Source organism: Protobothrops mucrosquamatus, unplaced genomic scaffold, assembly GCF_001527695.2.
Source record: "Protobothrops mucrosquamatus isolate PMUCROS unplaced genomic scaffold, P.Mucros_1.0 scaffold1017, whole genome shotgun sequence".
NCBI classification, from domain to species: domain Eukaryota; kingdom Metazoa; phylum Chordata; class Lepidosauria; order Squamata; family Viperidae; genus Protobothrops; species Protobothrops mucrosquamatus.
Genome location: NW_015387253.1, coordinates 456,355 through 476,702, shown reverse-complemented (window position 1 = coordinate 476,702; position 20,348 = coordinate 456,355). Strand labels below are relative to the sequence as shown.

The 20,348-nt window shown below is 37.3% G+C and overlaps 1 protein-coding gene across 1 annotated transcript in view; it reads right to left on the bottom strand.

Moving 5' to 3' along the window:
* The window catches only part of PARP8 (poly(ADP-ribose) polymerase family member 8), an 87,064-nt gene extending 78,249 nt beyond the window's left edge, over positions 1–8,815 (bottom strand). Inside the window, exons 1-3 of the mRNA XM_029284844.1 lie at positions 8,724–8,815; positions 4,797–4,834; positions 1,047–1,136 (exon numbers count right to left, since the gene is read on the bottom strand). Coding sequence (XP_029140677.1) covers positions 1,047–1,136; positions 4,797–4,834; positions 8,724–8,815 — 220 coding nt within the window. The remainder of the gene's footprint in view (positions 1–1,046; positions 1,137–4,796; positions 4,835–8,723) is intronic.
* Between the last annotated feature and the right edge of the window lie 11,533 nt (positions 8,816–20,348).

The window sequence follows — 20,348 nt, the reverse complement described above, 5'->3', positions numbered from 1 at the left end:
CTTCTGCACCCATTCACCTTCCTCAGAAAATGTCCAGTTTCTTAGCAGCAGAAGAAGAAAAAACAACTCTAGCTCATATAATAATCATCTGGACTTTTCAACTTGGGTACGATGTGCCTCTTCTTGACCCACAAGCTAAAAGGAAGATGTGAAAAGACAAAAAGAGTGTCTAGCTATGGTCTCTGGGGAAATCTTCAGAACCTCTGAGGTCTCTGCTTCTACTGCATAGTGTTGCTGCCTCTGATTACAGCCCACAGCCCCTTGGAAATTACCAAATAATGGTGGTACTTTAAAATGGAGGGGGAAACAACGACAACATCACCCCCAACAACAAAAAAAAACTAAGTGCTAAGTTAGGCAAGCTTAGAAAAGAAAAAAGTGAAAAGCTATGTCTACATCCTGGCCAAGTAGATAGGAAAAATTAGCCCACATTTCCATCCTCAATTCGACCATGTTTGGTAACATACTTAATGATGTTGCCTGTAAAAATTTAAAATATGTAATTTTAGCCATCAAAATATTACTCATCTTTTCAGGTAGTCCATTCCATGCAGATCATAAAATGTTCTAAGAATCTAGCAGAATGTGAGGTCCTAATGATAATTTTCTGTTTCCAGTTGTTCTATTTATTCTTAAGCTTTTTCTAAGCCACATCTGCCAATAGCTAGCATGTGCCTTGCTACAGCACAGGAATACATAAATTTAATCTTTTTTGTAAATCGTACAAAACAATGGACACAAAGAATAGTTAACATGCTTTCCCCAATCTGGTGTCCTCCAGATCTATTAAGATTACAACTCTGAGATCTCTTAGGATTGACTGAGAACTGATATACAAGGGAAACAAAAGATTGTTGATAGTTTTGTAGTTTAACAATTCATTTTTACTGTGGCATTAGTGTTATCTCTTCTGCCTTGATCGGCCTTAAGAAATATTGAACATAATTTCCTTGGCTACAGAAACATCTGCTGGTAAAGTCAGGTATAGTAGGAGAAACATGCCACATTCTGCCCAGTGTAATAAATTAGATGATATAAGATATTACCTGTGGAAATTCGGTGGAAAATTACTGGAATTGGCTCTGTTGTAACTAGTACATCTTCATCATTATCTGAGCTGGACACATAGGTGTTATCTGCAATAAGACAAAGAAAACACTATATTTAACTTACACAGAAGCCTTTAAATCTTGGAGTGACAAGATGCAAAATGCAAGCAACGAAAAAATATCAATATTCATAGGTTTCATGGAGACCAGACCGAGGCACAGCATTAATAAGCCAGAGTCAAAAGGGCAAGTGTTGCCTTGCCTCTGATGAATTAATAATAAAAATGTACTCAATAATCTGTTTTATGGGTCTAGGCTATAATCCATAACCCACTTAGTCAAGGCCTTAAACTATTTTTTTAACTGCTCATTGATTTTCAGTCCCATTTGGAAACCTGAACATGCTTTTTCCTAGCCTATTTCTCTTTCATTTGGCAACCATTAATTTGCTTAACCCTTCAGTAGGCTGTAAAAAAAACCCCAAAGATGCTGATTACCTTTTATTTACTTTATCTCATCTCCATGAGGTCGTGACCAGTGGTGGGCAAGTGGCCATTATTAATCATTTGAACCTGGTTATTAAAGAAGAAAGTTGTATCCACTTCCACCCCAACCAGGGACCGATCAATTAGGGCTCCATTGTGGGAGGTAGAAAGCTGAGTAGGCTTTGTTATAGCTCAGTGTCTCAAACTTGGCAACTTTTAAGAAGGGTGGACTTCAATTCCCAGAACGGTGGCTGAGGAATTTTGGGAATTGAAGTCCGCACATCTTAAAGTTCTCAAATTTGAGAAGTACTGAACAATTCTTCTTTGTAATTCAGTAAGCTCAGACAGACTATTCATTGGCTAGCCATTACTTCATGCTGTTACTCATTGGAACATACTCCTTAAACTATAATGTCTCCTAAAGGAGTCATTGTGTTGTATATTGTATTGATTCCCAGTAATGGAACTTTTAATCTTTGCATTGTGTATTGGAAAGCTTTTTTTTTAAAAAAAAAATTTAACATTGGCTTCTTTATCAAGCATATATTCAGGCAAGAGATGCAATAAGAATTCTAGAATATGCTTCCAGTGTGTGTTGGAAGAAGGGATTGGTGGCTGTGGAAAAGACTGAAAGGCCATTTCAATGCAAGCTTTGCCAGAAATCCCTTCAATGGGGGTAAAGCAAAGTGACCCCCATTCTGCAGAACTCACTCTCATCAAACAGTGATATGGAATCGCTGTGCCTCAATTTTTAGCAGAGGCAGAGAGCACCATCATTTTGCAATCTACCCTGACTATGTTCACAGGACAACATACAACACACGTGTATTTTACATACATCTATAGAAACACATGTGTGTCTCCCTATTTTTACTTGCAGTGATAATGATATAGATGGTATATGCTCTAAGGTTATGGTTATTTTAGCTGTATATTTGAATGATTTATAGAGCTGTCCATCACAAAATTATTGGCTATCATTTGCCCATCTGCAGCATTAAGAAAATCCAAATTTGGTGCCTATTAATTTAATGCATAGACCAATGATGACGAACCTTTTAGAGACCGAGTGCCCAAACTGTAACCCAAAACCCACTTATGTATCACTGGGTGCCGGGTGGGTGTGGCCCATTGGGTAGGTGTGACCCATTGGGTAGGCATGGCTGTGGTGGTAACGGCAGACTGGGTGGGACTAAAAAGTTCAATCAATCAATTCCAACTTTGCGAGATCTTTTTTTTTCCCAAGAGAAGTTGAAATTGATTGAAAAAAGTTGAACTTTTTTTTTTTTTGCATGGCGGCGGAGGCCTAAAGTGAAAAGGTTTTATAAAACCCAGCTGAAGGCCTAGGACTAGGGCAACGGTGCGCGTGCCCATAGAGAGGGCTCTGTGTGCCACTTGTGACATGCGTGCCATAGGTTCGCCACCACGGGCATAAGCATTTGCTTGTTGTTCACGCATTTATTCTTCTTCTTAGGTATAATTTTCAGCTGATTTGAGATACTTGGGATAACTCTAAATACTACATCTTTCTTTATTTCATATGTTTTCTAAAGCCTATTCTTGATAAATCAGTACCCCTACTCAAGATGTCATTTTGGGAAGAATTATTCATCTATTGACCTGTTTAATATGATCAGTTAGCTTTTGACTAAATATTTATTGAGGGACTAGACTGAACAGGAGAATCGTTTGGCAGAGGATGTTGGATGTAGGAAGGCTCACATTACCACAGATCTGTTCTTGGTGCCATAATATCTGATATTTAATCTCTATTGAACTATACTTTTTCCTGTACGCATCAAAAGAAAACCAAGCACAATGACCTCTTAGTCCCACTGTTATTTAATCATCACTTAGACAAATTTGGTAAACTACTTAAACAATCTGAACTTTCTCTTTCCTAAAGGGAGGAAAGATGAAGAATAAATTTGCCAAGATCTTATTATAAACAATAATGCGGCTATACTGCAGGTCTCAGAAGAGCCTTCAGGGCCTTCATGTCCTAGTGACAATAACACAAACAACACATGGAGGGGGGAAACTGCACAAAAGACTTGACATGCAAAGGCTTCCTTTCTTGATGTCAAGCCTTTGGCCCATGAACCTTCAGATGGTGCTGGGCAGAACAATTCTCCTGCATTGTTTCCCCACCCATTCTCATTCAATTAGATGGAAATTGCTACATACATTTCTCTCTCTCTCAAAAAAAAAAAAGACTTTGAAGAACATTCTGATGGGAGGAGTATGATGTTCTTGTGTTTTTTTACGAAAGCCCAAGTAAGTCCTCGACTACATTAAGTCCTTTATTTTTCCTTGGATACGGAATAGGACACCTCAAGACAGCCAACTTTTGTTTAATTGTTTAAAAATAATTATTATTTTAGTTTCTGTCATTCACATTTCATCCCTCCTTTTGCATCCTTTCTTTAATGCCATCATTTCTTCAATAGTATGTAACTTCTGTCACACGACATCATGGCGAGTTGGCCATGATGAATTGTCCCATGATGAGTTGGCTGTGAGGAGTTGGCTGCGGGGAGTTGTCCTAGACCCCCTTGGATAACCCATTCACCAATTCAATTCAATCTCAAGGAAAATTATTTCAAGTAAATTTCTCCCACTGAGCTATTTCAGCCCAGAAAACATGGGATGGAGTGAGGGAAACGTCTCCAACAACAACAACAACAACAAAAGTGTTGCAAGGAAGAGCGTCTTTTGAAGGAATCTCAAAAACAAAAGCAAATGGGGGTTAAGGGATCACTCTGAGATAGAAGGCAGAAAAACAGATGCCTCTTTTGAAAGGCAAGAAAACGACTAAGAAATTACAAGGCAGTTTTAGTTTTAACAACCCATGAAGATGAGAAATTCCCTTTTCTTCAAAGACACATGCTTTAGTTACAGTTAGCACATTATCCCATCAGCAATAGCTGAAAGCCAAAAACATCTTTTGGGGTTGGTTTTCTCCCTTCCCCCCCCTTTCGCCTCTGTGTGGTTTTATATATATACATATAAAAGCCTGATTCACATCAGCTATTTATATAAAAGCCTTTAAAAAAAAAAACCAGGCAAACCACATTCTTTCCCAGATGCACTGAATTCTTACATTCTCACCCTACTTAAAAAAGGAAGGCTAAAAAAGAGAAAATAAAGGATGCAAATGAGGTGGCTAATGAAATGTGATTATCAGGAAGGTGATCCTAGGGCACAGTAATGGAACATGAAACCTCTTTTACTGTCAGCAGCATAGAAAGTCACACTTTACCTGGGTAATCCTCAGAGACGTGCACCGAATAGGATATGCTGTTAAAAAGAAGAAAAGGATAAAGAATAACATAAGAGAAGCAGTAGAATAATTGCGCTGTCCACATTTATTTATAGATTTTTGACAATCCAACAAAGCAGTTACTTTACCAGATTTCAAAGGGTCTAGCACAAAAAAAATAAATAACCCAACACAGCAGGAAAGCTTTCCAGATTTTTCCTCCCCCTCAAAGAAATGCCTCTGAAATTAAAAAAAATGCCATTTGGGGGAAAAACGGGAAAAATGAGAATCAACACTGCTCAAATGTCTAATTTCTTTAGCATTGCTTCCTGTTATCTGTCCCCATTTCTATTCTGAAAGGAAAACATCATACATCTGCAATGTACAAATCCCTTACCAAATTCTCTCTAAGCCTATTTAAGAAGTCCTTAAGGGTTACACTCCTGCAATTTAGAAGATGGGGTTTGCCTATTGCAGACTTTCGTATAAAGACTGCAATCTATTTTATGCGAGAATAATTTGTTCTAATATAAGTTGCTTAGCACCTTCAGGGTATTATTATTATTTTGACCAAATGAAGTAGCTATTTTGAAATGTGCATGGGATCATTTAAAAAAAAAAAGATTCACACCAGTTCTTTATGTAAAAGAGTTTGTCTATGATCTTAGCCTTCTCAAATCGTTTCAGGAATAGCCAAACAACAGAGAACCTCCTCAACTTTGGACCAGTTACAACAGTCTTGGAAAGGGTGCTTTACCACTCATCCAGATGTTATGTCCTCATGGCCACATGATTGCATTTCAGACATTTGGCAACTGACTCACATTTACGACTGACTACAACGGCCTGCAGTCTCGGGACCATGATTTGTGATGTTTTTTGCTAGTTTCCACACACACACACACACACCATTCAGGAGAATGGATTTGTACTTATAAGCATGTGATTCACTTAATGATCACCATAAAAACTGTAATAAAATCTGATGCAGTCACATCAGTACCTGTATTTACGACTATCATAACTTAACAACCAAAATTCCCGGCTCAATTATGGTAGTAAGTCAAGGACTACTTGTATTTGCAAAAGTATAAACTGTATACTTTTGTGTGTATATTTATCAGGCTTTCATTCCTTAACTTTCTCAATGCCATAAATGAACTTTCCATTAAGAATTCTTATGTGTAGGTTGATTTGGGAAACTAATATTACACTGTTCCCCCTGCCTGTGAGTAACAATACCCCCGTCTGTGGAAAAATACTCTTTATGGTGCCTATAAATGTTCAGGTTAACAGCCAATGTGACTACACTGATACCCATCCTTGAGAGAACCAGCCTGTGTATTAGTCCAGTGGCCAAGCTAGATCTTTTTAAGCTATCAAAGAGAAGAAAATGAAGATCCTAAAGAAATAAGTAAAGCCTATCGATCTATTCCTGTTTCACCCAACACAATCAAATTTCTGAATGTATAATGGATACTTCCAGCCTTCTTTAAGACAACTAGAAGGTTGTAGCTATTCCACGTACCTTTATGATTTAAAAGAAGGATGGACAACATTGCTTCCCAACCTCCTTGAAAACTACAGAAAACCACTTTGATGTTCCTGAAGGGCCAATTCTACTTTCTTCTAGCTTCTTTTTGTATCTAGTGAGGCTAAGATGGTAATGGAAGTGGGAGGCCTCTGGGATGCAAACCACTATCCACTGATACCCATAACCCTTCTCCTCTGCACTCAAACAACAACCACAAACCAGGTGTGATGGGATGGGACTCTGTCAGGTTATATGGGTGGGAACGGAGGTTATTTACTTTCCAGAACACTTGGTTCTATTGCCACTTATAATTTATTTTTAAATTGTGGTTTTAAAAACTGACCATTTGGTAGCCAAATTTTGTCAAAACGATCACAGAGTTCACAGACTATATAGTCTTGATTTAAATCAGTATGTTCAGAGTACCCTTATTAAAAATTTGGAAAAGGCCATTGAGGTCATTATGCTCACTGCAGGAATCCCATTTAAAGCCTTCACAGCCAATATTTATCCAGCTTTTGTTTGAAGATAGTTAGCGAAAGGGAGCCCATCAATTTGCTAGGTAATTAGTATGCTATCAAAGTATTCTTACAGTTAGGCCATTTTCCCATAGATTTAACTAGAATTTGCTTTCCTGTTTCTTAAAAATTCTTCTTCTGCACTCTAGGATGGTAGAAATAGGGCCTGGCTCTCTTTAATGTGACATATCTTTAGGTAAGTGAAGACTATATCTCACATCCATCCTCTTTTCTCAAGAGTAAATAGACAATCTAGTTCTCCCAATCTCCATTCATAGTTCTTAGTTTCAAGAATGTAACGGTGAAAAGAGGTGCATTGCAAATGTCTTATGTAAAAACGTTTACTCCCTAGTTGACACTCCAGAAGAATTCATTAATAACAGTAATTAAAAATATATATTCCTGATCTATTAAAATATATTTTGCTCAGTGAGAATTTTCAAAGATACATACTATGTTAAATCAAGAATTGCAAAAATTTGCTAAAAATTTGCAATAGCTTTTCTAAATAATACAAATTTTATGGACTGTAAAATTGATGATACCCACTCTGTTTGGCTTAAAACTGCTGACTCTTTCTGCATGGGTACTTATACAGCTGCTGGGTGCCACCGTTTCCTATTTTTGCTGTTGTTTAGACTAGTAATTGCTTAGTTGGAACACTGTGCGTGCTTATAGAAATCCCACAGAATTCTATATGTTAAATATCAAGAAAATGCATTTGTATTCCCCTTCTCATCAAGTAATCTTCGCTATTTCAGTACCTTAATCTCACCTATGCTTACAAAAATGAAACTTACATGCATTGATCACTTTAAAAAGGATGGGTTTTCCTTCTTATTCTATTAATAATATTCTGATTCAATAATGAAATACAGAAACCTCCAGCGAAAGTCATATTGCTTCCAATATTAAAAGTAATATAAAGCCATCAGGACTAGAAAGCACTGGTTGTTTTATTTTCCATCAGTCCACCTAACCAATTCATTGAGATATAAAATTGGGAAATCCCTCCATTTTCTAAAAAGTAATTCATTTGCTTATTCTGCCCTATGTGAATAATTCTTGAAACAATTTTCAAAATATCTTTGGACACACTTGGACATCAGCTAAACAGATAAGCTATGTTGCTTGCAAAGGATTCCAATTCAGTGCAAAGAGTCAGACTAGATGATCAGGCTTCATATGGGATGATTCTACAGGTAGTCCTCAACCTATGACCACAATTGAGCCCAAAAATCTCTGTTGCAAAGTGAGACATTTGTTAAGTGAATTTTGCCCCATTTTATGACATGTTACACCAGAAATTAGCAAAAAGGTGAGAATCACATGACCCCAGGACACTGCAACCATCATAAATATGAGTCAGTTGCTAAGTGTCATGACCATGGGGATGCTGCAGCAGTCATAAGAGTAAAAAATGGTCATGAGTCACTTTTTTCAGGGCTATTGTAACTGAGCGTTCGTTAAATGAACTGTTGTAAGTTGAGGGCTACCTGTATTTCTTTTCTTGATAAAGAAATCAGCATCAGTAAACATTTACTGTATGGAAATTTTCCTAATCAGAAAAAAAATTCTTTGTATCTAGTGTTATCGACAGTTAATGGTTGAGTCAGTAGAATCTCTCATGAGGTACCGTACAGTTTATTTATAGTTCAACTTACTTCATAGTGAAAGCATATCAACAGCATGAGGTCTCACAAATCTGACATCATAGTTCTAGTACAAGGAGTTGATTAAGTCCTTATTTGGAGATGGCACAGAGTGGAAAATATAGCATGTTATGCTATTCAAAAGATGAACTAAAGGAAGATGGTATAAAATATATGAGCAATCAGTCATGCACTGAAGATTGCACATCTTCATCTTTCTTACAGATTTCTGAGAGAGGCTTTGAGTTTTGAATCAAAGGCAATAAATATTTGCATTTTTTCACCAAGAATAATTCGCACAGCTAGCTCATCCATGTGACTTGACCACAAATGAGCTAAATAGAAAATATCATTTGTAAATTGATGCTTGAATTAGCTTGCTATGCAAACAAAGTGGTGGCAAGACTTTGCAATACTATCACCTATGGCTTTGCAAAGTTTCCATTTCAAAACTATCTCACAGTAGATTTTCTTTTACCATCCTACTGTATATATTACATCATATTGCTAAGCCACTTGTTCAGGATATTTGTATCTTGAGTTAAATCAAAAAGTCTTATGAATGCACTTGAAAGAGTTGGCTACAGTGTAGAAAAGGATATCCTAACCTGCAAGTGATCTTGAAAAAAATCAATCAGAAGTTAGTGGCAAGTCAGATATTGCTGGATGGCTCTAAACCTAAATATATACCTTCTTAGTAAAATATTTAAGTGTCATTTATAACATGCTTTTCTATTAACTGTATTTAGACCAGTGGTTCTCAACCTGTGGGTTGGGACCCCATTTGGGGTCGATCGACCATTTCATGGGGGGTCGCCAAGCAAGGCTGTCCGCCATTTTTTTGTCCGCCATTTTTTTCCCCTTTTCCGGCGGGTGCCTTACCTCCCTTGGGCTGGGCCAGCTGGTGGACGGCCTGCTGCCGCTTGCCAGCTATGCCTCAGCCGGCGCAGGGGGCGGAACCACGCATGTGCGGCGTTCCCGGGCAGGGAAAGTCCTCGACTTACGACCGGTTGGGTAGTCCTCGACTTACGACCGGTTTAGTCCTCAACTTACGACTGGTTTAGTCCTCGACTTACGACCGGTTGGGGTCGCGGCATTAAAAAGGTTGAGAACCACTGATTTAGACAATGGTATATTATAGTATAACCACAATACAATTAACAAAAAAGTTCTAGAAATGAATAAGAAAGACAAAATAGAATGGTGGAAACACCACCGAAGCCATCAGTGTCTGGGCCATTCCTGTGACAAGATACGCTGCTGATACAAGAGTCAAGTTCAACTGGACAATTTGGACCAAAAAATAAGAAAACTGATGGCTATTCACTAGACATTACATCCCGGTAGTGATATTGATACCTGCCCCATAGAAATGGAGGCAGAGGTTTACTTCAAGTCAAACTGTCAAAAGAAGAAAATCACTGATACAAAATTGGACTTACTGAATGTATTGGAAACGAAGCATGAATATTGAAATAATGAAATAAAAACATGAACAAAATGCTGACAAGGAAAAGCATTACATGGTCAATTTCTACAAAAGATCTAGGACAAAATAGATAAAGATAAAACCTGGCAATAGCTTACAATGGAACAAAGAAACTGAAAGCTTGATTTTGCTGCTCAAGAGCAAACTATTTGAATTAATGCAATCAAAGAAGGAACTGGGGGGAAAATCAAATGATACAAAATATATTGTACAAAGAAGCAGAAGAAACAGATCATATGTTTAGTTCATGCAAGAGGATCACACAAACTGGTTACAAATGATATAACATAGCTTCCAAAATGATTCACTGAATATCTGTAAAAATAATCCTGTGCTAGAACTGTAATGAAAAAGTGGTGGAATATATAATTGAAAAATGAGTAGGTTAAAATATTGTGGGATTTCCAAATACAGACTGATAGAAGTATATATGATTGAACAGAAGAAAGTGTGGATAATTGAGATGCAATACCAGAAAATCAAAATTGAAAGATTATGGCATAAACCAGACGTGGTGGTCCCAGTGTTGACTGGCACACTTGTGTGTCATACTAAAAAAATATTGGACTGTCTGTGCATTGCAATCTGTGCACTGACAACATTTCCAATTGTCAATTACAAAAGGCCACACTGCTTGGATCCATACATATAGTACAATACCTTAAAACATCCTAGGTTCTTGGGAAGAGCTCAAAGGCCAACATGGCTAAATAACTGGCAGCTGTGATTTCACTTTGTTGTGTATATAACAATAAGGCATTCAACTCCGGTCATATGATTGGATAATCAAGTGCCCAGAAATAACAGGAGTTAGTAGAAACATCAGGAACTTTGTGCAAAGGTCAATGACACAATGGGAGACAGAGTTGCTGGTTAATGGCAGTAAACTGGGAGAGATTAATATCAAAAGAGGAATCTTTCCAGAAGACTCATTATCACCACTACTGTTTGTCCTCTGTCAACAATCCTGAATGAGTCAGGTCATTGTTATCAAACATCAAAAACATTTGCCAGGCTACTGTACCTCCTTTTCATGGACGCTGAAGCTATGTGGAAAAACATCACCTGAAATAGAAACCCTGCTTAACACTGTCCATATATAAAAGCAAAATATTGCAATGGAATTTGTACTGGTCAAATATACCAACAGGGGAAAAAGACTGAAAATTGAATGAATCAAGGTGCCCTGTGGAAATAACATCAATAGTCTGGATGAAGAAAATCACTACAAATCCCTCAATATCCTTCAAGCTGACAACTTCCAAGCTTAGAAGTGAATACATTATGAAAGTAAAGAAGAACTAAAAGTCCAAACTAAATGGAAGAAATACACTGGCAACTAACACCTGGGCAATTCCAGCCATTAAATATGCATCTGGAATAATGGACTGGACTCAAACAGAACTAAAAGTCCTGAATAGGAAAACCAGAAAAACAATGTGACAATGAATCATGCCCTTTATCCACACAGCAATGTTGATAGAGTCTACTTACCAAGGCAAATAGTTGCATGGGCATGGGCATGGAATGCTGCTAGTGTACCAAACAATTAAAGAAGAAAAAATGGCATTGGAAAAAATATTTGAAGGGCACTTAAGAAGATGCACTGAAGCTAGAAGACAGCAACAGACAGCAAATGCTGCCTGTGCAAATAAACTGAAGGCAGTCCTAACTAGTGGACCACTTAATTAGTCTGTGCAAGCTTCTTGCAGTAGCTATCTACAAACGATGGCATGACAAAGGAGCAACAATGGTGCATTGGAATTTTTGCAAGAAATACCATTTACTTGCAAGTAAGAACTGTTGAGAACACAAAGTAAGTAATAAAAAATGAAGATGCTAAAGTGCTCTGGGACTTTAGAATTCAAACAGACAGGAACCTGCCACACAACACTGCAAACTTAACAACTGTCAATAAGAAAGACCAAAAAAAAAGTCTGGATAAATGGATGTGGCAGTACCAGGAGACAGCAAAAAAGAGAAGAGAAAGAACTGGCGATAAATCACAAAATACAAAGACTTAGAAATAGTAATAGAATGACTGTGGCAAAAGAGAGTAAAGGTAATACCAATAGTATTAGAAGCCTTGTATGCAATCCCAAAACAACTAGAGCACCACTTGAAAATCATCAGCATTGACAAAATCACCATCTGTCAATTGCAAAAGGTAGCTTTACTTGGAACATTATGCAATAATACCTTTTGATACAATCAAACAACAACATCTGCCTAACCCAGGTTTTGGGAATGACTAGACTGCTGCATAAAAATGCCAAATCCAGGCTAAACATCTGGATGACTGTGTGACCAACTTTAATATAGGTTGTGCAGTCCTGTGTCTTTAAAGGGAAAAGGTACTTTGTAATATTCATGCAGCAGCTGTTGCAACTCAAACTAAATGCATAGTTTCCCAGGATCACATGGAACTACGTAATCTGAGGAAAACACACTGCTGTTTTAAAGAATTGCAGACCCTTGTTATGGGAATGCTCTCCTAAGGATTTGTTGCAACTTTTTCCCTTTGAATCTGAAGGGCTGCCACTACTAAATGCCAACACTGAAAAAAGACATTAAAACAGAAGGGGACGGGGAAGAAAAAAGGGAACAATCATAGTGGCATCATTGGAAAATAGAAAGCAGTTTCCTACTTCAATCATTTGTTATCTTAGTTCAGAAGTCTACCCTGACAGACATCAGTTCTCCAAAATATTAGTCTTTTGTAGAAAAGCCAAGAATTAAAACTGAGATCTCCTGCTAGCTCATACATACTTAACACAGACCTAATATATGGCTGATATGAGGCTCTGACAATCTCAGTGTGGACTTGAAAGCTAATTAGTTTCTGAAAATATTCCATCTTTAACAATGTGGAGCTGTGTCTCCTACGAAACACAGAAATTGTGGCCAGAAAAGTGTTTGTGCAATTACATTTTGTTTTCCAGCTGCAAATATTTCTCCAATAGGAGATCACTCATGTTCTGTCAATTTGCCTCTGGATTACTGCAATGTATTCTACATAGAGCTCAGCTTGGAAGTTCATTCATAAGCTTCATTAGTTCAGCATGCAGCCAGCCCAAGTAGTTATGGATTTGCCCATGTTGGACTACTGCTACAAAATAAAAATGATTGGTAATCATCTTCAAATGTATATACTTAAATACTTGCAAGATTCTGTTAATGTAACCTTACAAGAGAGGCAGGACTAGCATTCATTTGTCCTACTTCTATTCTGGATTATCTTGAAGAGCTAACAGTTTTGCAAATGTGAAAGTACCCTTTTATTCATATATTGATGCTAGGACTATATGTTGTTGCCAATCTGAGATAAGTCATTTGAGAACGCAATTCACTACACTATAAAGAATTTCTCATAATAAGCATGGGCGGGGCTAGTGTGAAAAGAATCCTGGTATGTCTCTTTAATAATTTTTATACAATTGAATAAACTCAGCCTTATTGGTAATACACAATGAGGGTCCCCACTCTGGAATGATTAACTTCCTAAAGCTGTGACACAACCACCGTTAGAGCCTTTGAGAGGCATATTAAACTAATTCTCTTGGAAGCTCATGTATCCTACCCCTGGCTGTTGAAAGTTGCATGACTGCAACCATCAAAAGGCAAATAACAAGTAAAATAGAAGTAAAAAGGATTTACAAATATCTGATATAAAGGATATATTTGTTTGATGCACCCTGTCGGCCCAAATATGGGGGGGGGGAATCTTTTGCCTGTATTAGCTCAATCTAGAGCCATCCACAGGCAGCAATTGCTACTGCGACATCATTTGTGTTTCCTAAATTTAGGAAACACACACACACACACACACACTACATTTTTTGGATTGCTAACAAGAGAGTTAAAGGGAGACTGGGATAGCTATTTCGAGCTAATTAGCTCTCATCAGCCAGCCATACCCTTCTGAGATTCGAACCTGGGCTGCTTGCACATTAGGCAGCTGTGTTGACCCCTAGGCCACAGGCTCTTTCTCACTTTGTCAGCTGTATCAGGGAGGGAAGAGAGAGGAGAGGAGATATGTCTTGAGTGTTTTTTGATGCACCCTATCGGCATTCATTTGAGCCGAAAGGGTGCATCAAAAAAAAACACTCAAGACACATATATGACACACATACATATATATATATATATATACACACACACATATATATATATATAATGATCACAGCTAACAGTTAAAGCATAAATAGGTCAGTCTGCAGCAGGAGCATATGAATTCCGCAACTGCGGCACAGATTTGTAGAATACAAATAACACTGTACAAAAGGAAGCAACTTAAGAATCTCAGAAGTATTTAGCACTCGGTTCTAAAGATAGGCTTTCAAAATGCCACAGACAAGAAAACCAGTTGGATCTTTTGAAAATGGAATTGCACCAGTTTGCCCAAACTTTGATCCATTAAAACTTAATACACAAAAGCTAAAAGTGCACAGGGACAATTATGCAGAATCTTCTTCACACTAATGAGCAGTGCTAATCAGGGTTTCTACGAAAGCGTACCCAGGAAGACTTAAAACTGCTGGTATGAACATATAGAGACTTTACAGTTCTATTATTCAGAAAACATTTTGTACATGCAGAAATAACCAGAACCTATATGCTTGTGCACATACATGTTGAATGTGATCAGCTATTTAGTACTATATTATTCCTTTCATATATTTTGAGCATTGTGTAAGTATGATGAATATAACTCTTGCTGTATCTGGTAGGATATAAACAAGAGAACAGGTAGTCCTTTTTTTAGTAATTCTCTTAGTGATCATTTGCAATTACAAAGGGGATGAAAAAAGTAACTTTGCAACCATCTTCGCATTATTGCCTTTACAGATCTGTAAAGCAAAGAAAAAATCAAGTAAAATCATAAACAATGAAATAGTTTCACTTACTGATTGTTTCATTTAACAAATGAGTTGTCAGTGCTAAATGTGGTCACTAAATAAGGACTATCCATATGTTGGCTTAAAAAGCAATAAATACAGGTGTGTTGATAAAAGGTCAGACTACATGTGCAGATGGAGTAAAATATTATAATGTGGGTATGGCTTGCTTGTAAATTGTCAAATTCGATCGTGTCATGCGACATATCGTGATGTATCGCAATGTTTTTTGCTGGGGTGGGCATACCCTGCCCGTGAGGCATCCAGCCTGCAGGCCGCCAGTTTGACAACCCTGTTGTAGAGTGTCTGCATGATTTTTTTTTCAATGCATGTATGAAAGACTGATGATTGAAATATCACTGTTTCCTTATATAATGAGAAAGTTAATAAGAATGAAAGCAAAACCACAGAAAGCAAAATCACAGTATAGTATGTGTGCCTGGGAAGATGTTTGGCAGAATTCTAATTGAAAAAAATAAATGAGGCAAATATTAGTAAAATTTGGGAAATGCAGATTGTGTCATGCAGCAAAGTAGGGATATAAAAATTAATTTACTAAATATTAAGGAACTCAAGCTTCACATAAAAATGTGGATAGAAACACAATAATACATTATTAGGAATAAACAAACATTAGTCAAAAGAAGCAAAAGTGCTACACACAAGAACTTGTTTCTCCCGTTTTGTTATATGGAAACGAGAGTTGGGTACCCAAGATGAAATTTGAATGCAGCAGAAATATGTTATTGAAGACACGTATATGATAAAGTTAGAAGTATTTGAATCAAGAATGAATAAGCACTGAAAATATATGGATTGAAGACAAAAGTGGGTAACCAGCACAAAATAAGTTATGCTAGTGTGGTTTGGGCATCTATGAAAAATGAGGATCAAATCATAGGACAAAAATGTAAAGAATAAATGAATTGAGAAGAACATGGTAGAGTGAAAAAGCCAGGGTTAGATTGTTGGAAAAGAAAAAAAGGTGATTTATAGTTTTATTTTCTTTTGCTTAGTATTTCTCACTCCTAAATGGCACTCTGTATAGTGTTGCTCATGTCAAAAGGGATAATATTGTAATACTTTTTGTACATAATTTCCTGCATAATAATTTCAAGCCTACCATCCTAAGGCAAGAAAAAAAATCACTCAGAGAAGGAAGGAAGGAGTACTTCTGCATAAGACTAATGCAGATTAGTGTGGACATAAATGGCATAATGGAGGTTATTGGATAAAATAACTTCCTGTAGTGACAGGATAGAGCTATTGTTCCAAATGATGCTATTCTTTATTATGACAAACTATAAATAAATTGTGCAAGTCGAGAGATGAACTTTATTTATAGAAAAAAAATATTGTTTTTCTAAAACTCAGGTTAACAAACTTGGTTCTATAGTTGTGTTCAAGTTTGTGTTTGGAGTCAACAACTGTTGCTGGTTCAGCTGGCAGAAAGTCTAAGTAGACCAGCAGTTGTCCAACTTCAGTTGGTGCACCAGTTGCAACCTTACCTGGAGCAACAGGCTTTTGAAACAATAACAGATACTTATATTACCACTCAATTTACTGTTCTTCAACGCCCTTTATATAAACTGCTTTTAAAAATGACTTGAAAGCTGCAGGTTAGTGCCTGTGTGCTAACTAGTTCCTATTGTTGGGAACCTATTACATTTATAGTGTGGTTCCTGCAGTGGCTATTAATTAGCTTCTGGTTGCAGATTTAAAGTTCTGATCTTGACTTATAAAGTCCTTTTGTTGGTACCTGAATACCTACAGGACTGCCTGTTTCACCCTGAATCAGTCCAGCCCACTAGCCTCGCTAGAGGGGGCAAAAAAACAACTTTTACTATTCCACCAACAGAAAATATTAAGGTAAGTGAAACAAGAAAGCCTGTTTGGTGTAGTGGTTAACGCATTGAGCTAGAAATTGGGAGACCGTGAGTTCTAGTATCTCAAACACAAAGCCAGCTGGGTGACCTTGGGCCAGTCACTCTCTCTCATTCCTAGGGAGCAGGCAATGGCAAACTACTTCTTAAGTCTCTGTCTATTTAAAGATTCTGGCTGCAGCACAAAGTCTCCAAGCTTTTCACTTCAGGAAGAAATAGGAGTGGCATTATTTTTATGCTACAATCAAAAGGCCCAGAAGCAGTAGTTAAACTGGAACTCTGCCTTATATTGTTAGATAAATTATAAAGACAATCCAGGTCCAAGAATAAAGAAATATATTGTCTAAAATGTTTTTAGGAAATTCCAGATACCCCACTAACAAACACAATGTGACAAAGACATTGAACAAAAGTCAGAAAGAAGAAAGGGAAATGTTTCTCAGGCTATGGGATGGACAATGGGAACATCAGAGAAGGAGAAAAATAATAGGTGTACAAGGAAATAAATCTAGAAGACAAACATGGGCCCTGTGGGCAGCTACCATAGGTCAAGTGGTAGACTATGCTGAGATGGAAACAGAGATGCTCACAATAATAGAAATCTAACCTTTCTCTTTTTGCCCTTTCCATCTTTCTGAAAATATGATATGCAAAGAAAAAGTAAAATTCCCACTGACTGCCATGAACAGCTACTGTGCTATCAAGGCATTGTCATTCTGTGGTTTGGAGAGAGTGGAGAGAGGGAGTGCTACACAGTTAGTCTTCTTTAGAGCAGTTCTGCTACGGTATTTTGTATTCACCCTGAAATTTGACCCCAGGTGGATTGATATGTTCAAACTGAATTCATTCCATCCAATCTAGGGAGTTACTTTAGGAGAATATTTATTTCAAGCTTACTTCCTTTTGCAGAGAAAAATGCTTTGTCCAAAATGGGCATGCCTGTGGGAATGATGGAGATTATAGTCCAACAACTCTGGAGAGAACTGGGCTGCAAATATTGCCTTAGCTCAAGACATGTCAAATTCGTGATGTCACATGACATCGCGCGACGTATCGGAACTTTTTCCCCATTGCCGGCAATGGGGTGGGCGCATGACGCATCTGGCCTGTGAGCCGGCAGTTTGACACCCCTGCCTTAGCTGATCATTTTGTTTGATGGTCTTTGTTAAAATCATTTTACATAAATTTCTACATAAAATTGTATAATTCTTTCTCTTTGCAAACTGGGTATTGATATGTGCCCAGATTCTAGGTATAATTATATATAGGTATTCAGAGAGAGTCGGTTTGGTGTAGTGGTTAAAGCACCAGACTAGAAACCAGGGGTGTTTGAGCTCTACTCCTGCTTAGACATGAAGGCCCAACCCACCTCACAGGGTTGTTGTTGTGGAGAAAAATTAGGAGAAGGAAAAAATATTAGGTATGATCACTGCCTTGAGTTATTTATCAAAATAATAAAGAAGGGAAATAAATAATTACATAACATATATAAAATAATTTCAAATGCCTCTCCATATAAAATCTACCCATGTAAGATAAATTCATAAATTAAAATAAGATTTTTTTTTCTCTATGGGTTAGTTTCCATGTGTATGAAACAGGGAGATGTGTATGCCTGTGTATATATCAATTGCTGTTATCTCCTATTACTAATTTCTTATTAAAGGAACATTCAAAATTCAGACTTGTTACCACAGTCTGAAGGGTACAGTTCAAGAATTATGCTCCCGACTTCATTTGGCATGCATACAATAATTAAGGGGGGGGAAGCAAGTGATAATTATTTCCCTATTCTTACTAAGACTAAGCATTTTACAATAACTATATGCACACCTCATACTACTTTGGCATCTCCTGATATAAAACTTGCTAATGAAATAAGCAAATCAATTACAGCTGTTTGGCTTATGATCTATTTGTTACGTGAGATTAAGTGATGAACAAATTTGCCAACCTTGATATGAGTATCAGGAAAGATTTAGCATATTTACCAGATGCCCCAAAGGATATATTAAAGGTAAGCATAATAGATCTGATGGGAGCAATCGGGATGGAAGATAAGTCTTCTCAAGAGAAAAGGTAAAAGTGGCATCATTCAATCACATTAAAACTGCAAATGGAAATTGCTCTTCAGAATAATTAGTGAAACAACTCAGCACAAGTAAGAGTCCATGAACCAGGATGATTTCCATCACTAATTCTTAGGATGCTCCTTTTGGAAACATAGAAAGAAATTAAGAGACAAAAGGTACCAACTTAATTGTACTGGAACAAAAATCTCAAAAGGAGAATGAAAGCAGACCTTTCAGCAATGCCTCAGCAACAGATAATCACTGGGGCACTGATAATATTATTAATAATACTTGGCAGATATAGGAAGATGAGTGGCAGAACCTGGGAGCAGAGTCAAAGAAGGAATCAGCCTAGAATCACTGCATAGCCACAAATGGACTAGGTCCAACCTCTTTTGAGTCCATTGACCCTTATCTAGCACCAAAATAGTGCTAACTGTTAATTGTGTATATTCTTGTGTATAAGCATGAGAAATAATAAATCAGTGTAATTGGAACTTGGTCCTGGTCTTTCGTGCTTTATACATAAGAGCTAAGGGAGCAGGAACACAGCAGGAGGTAAACGGTTTTCAAAGAAAATTCTTAGCCTTTGAGCATTGCAAAAGAATGGGGGTTATGCGGTGACAAAAGCATAAATTCACCCTTTACAGAATTTGATCGCCTCAATATAAGCATATTAATAACCTTTTAGAGTTGCTATTTGTTTTATATTTTTAAAGATATAAGAGAGAGAGAGAGAGAGAGAGAGAGAGGGAGGGAGGGAGGGAGGGAGACAGACAGACAACCTTTATTGTCATTTTTTACTGTGGGCACAATGGCACACATTAAAAATGAAAATGTAGTTGTTTGCTCTCCAAGTGTAAACATACATAACACACATTTAAACATGCTATATACAACACATGTATAAACCTACGCCCTTACATATAAACAACATATAAATATTAATCACTGTCCATCTTGAATACTTAACAGAAAGAGGAAGCTTTAGAGTTCACAAGGTTAATACCGTATGGAACAAAACTATGACTGAATCTGGATGTTCTGCTTCGGATACCACGAAGCCTCCTCCCAGAAGGTAACAAGGAAAACAGATCATGAAGAGGATGTGTAGTGTCCCAGATAATCTTGCGGACCCTGCTCGGGCAATGCTTATATGCTATGTCCTGGATGGAAGGGAGGGCCAATAATGCCAGATTTTGGTAGCATACTTTTTCTTAAAAGACTTCAGAAGCTTCAGGGATGGTGATGGAGGGCCATATGCGATAATCAAAATGATTATATTCTTCAATCTTGTCATAAGGGTTGTTCAAGCAACTTTTACTTTCCAATCAATTGGGAAAGCAAGTCGGGAAAGTAGATGCTTCTCACCAGTATCTCTACCATTTGCAATATACAGTATCTTTATTTCAATATTTGACCAATAGAAAGTAAAAGGCAATGAAATGAACAACTATAACATAAAAACAGCCTGTGCCTGAAAGACGTTAAGGACAGTAACTATAA